Source organism: Pundamilia nyererei, unplaced genomic scaffold (genome assembly GCF_000239375.1).
Source record: "Pundamilia nyererei isolate P.nyererei 1_Seehausen unplaced genomic scaffold, PunNye1.0 scaffold00253, whole genome shotgun sequence".
NCBI classification, from domain to species: Eukaryota; Metazoa; Chordata; class Actinopteri; order Cichliformes; family Cichlidae; genus Pundamilia; species Pundamilia nyererei.
In genome coordinates this window covers 320,110-325,324 of record NW_005187654.1, presented here as the reverse complement: position 1 = coordinate 325,324, position 5,215 = coordinate 320,110, and the positions used below count along the sequence as shown (strand labels likewise).

General features: G+C 39.3%; 1 protein-coding gene across 1 annotated transcript in view; it reads right to left on the bottom strand.

The window, feature by feature from the left end:
* Positions 1–619: 619 nt before the first annotated feature.
* Positions 620–5,215, bottom strand: part of LOC102207113 (neurotrypsin-like) — a 35,919-nt gene continuing 31,323 nt past the window's right edge. Inside the window, exon 14 of the mRNA XM_005749696.2 lies at positions 620–4,169. Coding sequence (XP_005749753.1) covers positions 3,634–4,169 — 536 coding nt within the window. The 3' untranslated portion in view covers positions 620–3,633. The remainder of the gene's footprint in view (positions 4,170–5,215) is intronic.

Below are 5,215 nucleotides of genomic sequence, written 5' to 3'. Positions count from 1 at the left end.
CCCCCCCCCCCAGTTTATAAAATCCATGTTTCTAGTATGGAAACCAACCAAGATTATTAAAATCAGAAAGATTTTTTTGTAGTTTAATATTTCTTAGTGGAAAGTGTTGAGACAATGAAATCTAATTCAGCGTTAGCTCCGTTTCCCTGGGTCTTTGTGTGTTATGAATAAATCTTCTTTTTTTGGTACCGTTACTGCTTTTATTTTGTTGTATTTATCCGCGACACCTTAAAAGGTCAGTCCGTGAAAATATTGTCAGACAAGGTTGGGGATTGCTGATCTAATGGACATGAAAACATAGACTGTAAATAAAAGATGGACAAAACCACTAGTTTAGGTTATTTACAATTTGAACTTTTGCATTTTGGCCACATTTTTCTTTTCTTCTTGGTGTGAGAAGTGCCCATGTGTAGAATACAGTCAATAAAAGTAACCAAACCACCTTTTCAGGTTCTAAACATATTAATTCACTCCCTTTCAGAGCCTCAAGTGGTCATTAGAGGAACTGCATTTTTTAGCTCTTTTCTTGTTTTCTCGCCACATGGGGAAAACAGAGTTCAGGAAAGCTAATTAATAAATATCTGGTGCTAAAAACAGAGACGACAGCAACACTCACTTGTTCTCAGCAGGTACACATTTTTAATACTCAACCATGATTCAGCACATTACACTGAGGAGCAGCTGATGGGTTTAACACAGGTAAAGCAAGAGTACATCTGAAACCCTTTAGCCTGTCTGCGCCCTCATCGCCCAGCCAGAGACATACAGTATTTACATGAACCAACAGGATCTGCATGGTCAAACATCAAGTCTGTGGTAGCAGGGCTTGAGTTTATGTACAGGATTATAACAACAGGCTTGGAGAAATGTTGGAGTTGAAGGTTACAGGATGCTTCACGACACAATGGTTCACAGTATATTAAGCACAAGTCCATACACTTACAGCATAAACAGTATAAAAAGAACCACCAGGGTACCTGATGGACCCTGTTAAAATAGAGCAATGTCGCCATCTTCTGGTCAGATCACACATCTGCTCAGAGAACAACAGATCAGACAACGTTTAACTTCACCAGCTCGGCTATCTAATTCAGTCAAGAATGAATGCAGAACACATACTATCTAAATGCAGAAGTAGCAGCTAGCTATCTGTCTATCTGAGGACCTGTCTATTTATCTATCTAGAGCCAGTACAAAAAGATATTTATGACTCAACAGTCAGCTTCCAATGGCTTTAAAAGGAGAGTCCTGTACAATTTTAAAGGACCATACCAATGTTTTTGCACATTTTAGCTCTTTAACCAGTACACTTAATGCAACCGTTGACTTATTTCCAAACAAGGTTGTTGTTATTCAGTCACCGTTTCCTTTGTTTCCCTGCTCAGACATCAGAAATCAATGATCAGACGCCTGAAGCTGTTTGTTCTATGCTGTTATCATAGGATGAGCGGCCTGGTTTACCCCTAGACTACTCTGAGAAAATATCTACAGATAAGACATTTAGTGTCAGGGATTTTGATTTAGTATTGCACAAAAATCACATTAATTAATAACACATTAATCACACTAGCAGGGATTCTTCTTTTTAACCACAGCCAAAAGAAAATCGTTGGCATTATTATAAAATTCTATTTTAACCATTTTTTTAAATTTATTTCATTTAACCAAGAATAATATGCATTTTGTTGTTATTAAAGGTTCTGGCATAATAGAAAAAATCATACATTTCTGTCATATAATGTAACACACAATGATTAAATCTCTCATATGTATTTCAATTTTTTTTATTTCCTTTTGGTTGTATTGGGTTAGTCTAAGTTTGTGTGATATTTGCTGCTTACTGCAAATATCAATGATCAAGACAAAGCACATAATAATCCCTTATTTTGCATGACTTTATCACTACATCAGTTTGTTAAGGTAGAGGTCTGTCCATAAATATTTGGACAATAAGATTATTTTTTTTAAAATTTTGCCTCTGCACACCATCGCAGTGGATTTTCAATCACGCAATCAATATGTGGTTAAAGTTCAGAGTCTCAGCTTTAATTCAAGGGGTTTTACTAAAGTATTCCATTAACTGTTTGAGAATTACAGCCATTTTAAAACACATTAACTGGCATTATTTTCAATATAGCAGTTGTTTTTAATTCTTGGATCAAAACCCCGCCTGAAGTCTAAAACTTATGGACAACACCAAATGCTCGGCTTCCTCCCTTGCAAAGCTCTGACAGAACTTGATGAGTTGTTTCTCTCCTTCTTCATACATTTGTCTTCCCATCATTCTGCCACAAGTTAATCTTGGTTTCATCTGTCCCTCTGTTTTCTGGCAAAGCCTAATCTGGCCTTGTTGTTCTTGAGTGTAATCAGAATGTCCCAGATTGCTGATTTGGCCATTCCTAAAGTTTTTGCTATCTCTCTGATGGGTTTATTTTGGTTCTTCAGCCCAATGATGGTCACCTTCACTTTCATTGCTTTGTGCCTTAAATGTTTCAAATGCAGGGTCAACACTTAAAATCAACTTTGCATCTTTTATCTGTTTAATTTATTATAGAAGAATTAGGGAACTGCCCTATCTGGTCATGAGACTGTCAGTCAATCGTACAACAACTTTGTATTAATAATTCCCAAACAGTTGATGCAATAGACTTTTTTACTACAATGATCAGACAGTCCCCTGTAAGTACAATGTTGGCAACAGTGGGAAGGAAGAACTCAATTTTACGAGGAAGAGACCTCCGGGTCAATCAGGATCAGGGAGAGACCGTGATTGGTTGAGAGTTGACGTGAAAGGAAGGAAGATAAAAGAGATTACAAAGAGATTGGCTCAGTAAGGCATTAATAAGCGTTTTAAAAGGGGCAAATAAGGTTAATCTATACAAATAAGAAACAAGCTAAAGGAGAACGTGTGTAACGCAAAGTGACCTCATTTGTAATAAATGCACTAAAACTTGCTAAATCAGTGGTATGGTCCTGAGTTGAGTAGCTTAGTCATGGGTCCAAATGAACAACTGCACTTTCACCAGTAAAGGTATAAGACAACAGCCTGAAGAGAGAAGCCCTGTTTGAAAAAGAAAGCCACATCTGGATTTTTATAAAAACCTAATGTGGGACGAGCCTCACCTTCTGCGAGGAGTTTGGAGTTTATCTACATTAATCATCTCAAAGGGACATCAGTGATGGTCAGTCAGCCTTTGTACTTGATGTTTTTGCTCTTTTTCTTAAGCTCACACAATGTAAATAGGTGAAATTAGCATAGATTCTTGTGTGACCGTCTCAAAATTTTCCCCCCAGAATATTTTACGCGAGCAGTAGATTCCTTAAAGTACATGCAATTGGGATTTTTTTTAAATTTTCAGTAAAAGGGCCTGATCGGCGTGCTGATAAATCTGTCGACCTGTTTCGGTCTAAACGGGCTGAAACTCACACGTCGAGCACCGCAAATGACCCGTACAGCTCAGGAAAGCCTGCCCACAGCACACACCCGCGATTCACGAAGACTTAGTTCAGATTTGACAGACGGCCATTTGCACTGACTGAAGTTTGGGAGCATCTTTCTTTTCTTTTCCTCATCCTTTAACCCTCCTCAGGCGGTCACATGGCACAGGTGGTAAGCCAACGGCACGGCCTCAATCAGACCAGAATTTGTGTGTTTGCGTCCTCCGCCCGGCGTGTGCGTGTGTTTTTGGTGTGTGAATGATGAGAGTGTGTGTGTTTAATCTCATTGATTTCATTTGATGGCTGCTGATCGTGTGCGTGTTTGCCGTGCGTGTGGAAGGACACATCTTTGCCCTCGCTGTGCATGTGTGTTATGTCATTGTGTGGCAGATCGCCTTGTATATGTGCGTTTGGCGCCTCCGGACGTGCTTGCACATTGATGACCTCGTCGATCCAGCTCCTGAAGCGGCTGACTCGCGTGTAGAGCGCAGGTGAGGAGGGATCAGCGCAGCCGTAACCCCCGGCGACAACGCCAGTGAGGATCCATCGACCTGTCTCCGCCTGACACACTAACCCGCCTCCAGAGTTGCCCTGGCAACTGTCGTCATGGAGGAGGCTGGTGTCTGGAGGACTGCCAGCACACAGGGTGCCGTGACTGGAGAAACTGTTGCCATAGTGCTTCTTACATTGCCATGATGACATCAGAGGGACCCAGGAAGCAAGAACAGAGTCTAGAAGAAGAGAAAGAAGACAACAGGATTACAAATACTAAAGCAAACAGCTGATTGAGGCGATGCTACAGGTATAAACATGTTTCTATGCTCATTTTGGGCCGTGGTATATAACATGTTAGGCCAAAGGACTCATTAGTGCTGTTTTTAAGCACATGAGAGAGTACCAACAGAGCACTCTCACATCTACAATCAATAACTTATAAACTGATTTTAGAAACAGAATATAAAGTCATCTTTCTGCCCGACTGGTCTCATGTTTATCCATGTCCAACCATCTTTCAGGGGTGTGTCTAGAAGAATCGCATAGAGTGGCACCAACCCTTCCTGAACCCCCACCCCACCATAGCCACTGGAGTAGAGTACCATTAATCTTATAGTCCCCAAAACCACTGGATGAGAGCATGGATAGAGCCAGCAGGAATGTTACAGAGTATATTTATTCAAGTACTTGTACTATGCTGCGCTCTGATTTTACTCCATCGCATTCTGAATGTGAATATTCAACTTCATACTCCATTTACTTAACGTTTTAGTTACTTATAACTTCTCAGATTAATTGCATTATTTTAGATCAAGCTACTGAGGAATATATAGAAGTATTTAAAATGATCAACATATCACTAATTCAATAATTAATAATAACAATATTATACTAATACTTTACTAATTTTGGGTTTTGTTGCTGTAGCCCATCTGCTTTAACTACGGTTGGATAAAGGTGTTGTTGCCATTCATTGTATGAACTACTGATCGTTATAGTAAGAATCTGACGAGCTGTTTAAACAAAGTCTTGAAAATTGATGTTGTTCTGTGATCAGTAGCTTAATTTTTCAGTTATTCAAGATTATTGTTACATTTTCCTCTTTGAATGTTATCATAACAATGAAGGCCTTCAGTTCAAAATGTCGCAACAAAATGAAACAATAATTTTGAATATGGCTTTATCCAACATTTATATTTCTGCTTTGAAAAAAGTCTGCAAATTAGAGCATTTTTAGAAAGATTACAGCAGCTCTGTGAAGCCGTGATTATGCGGGGAGGGG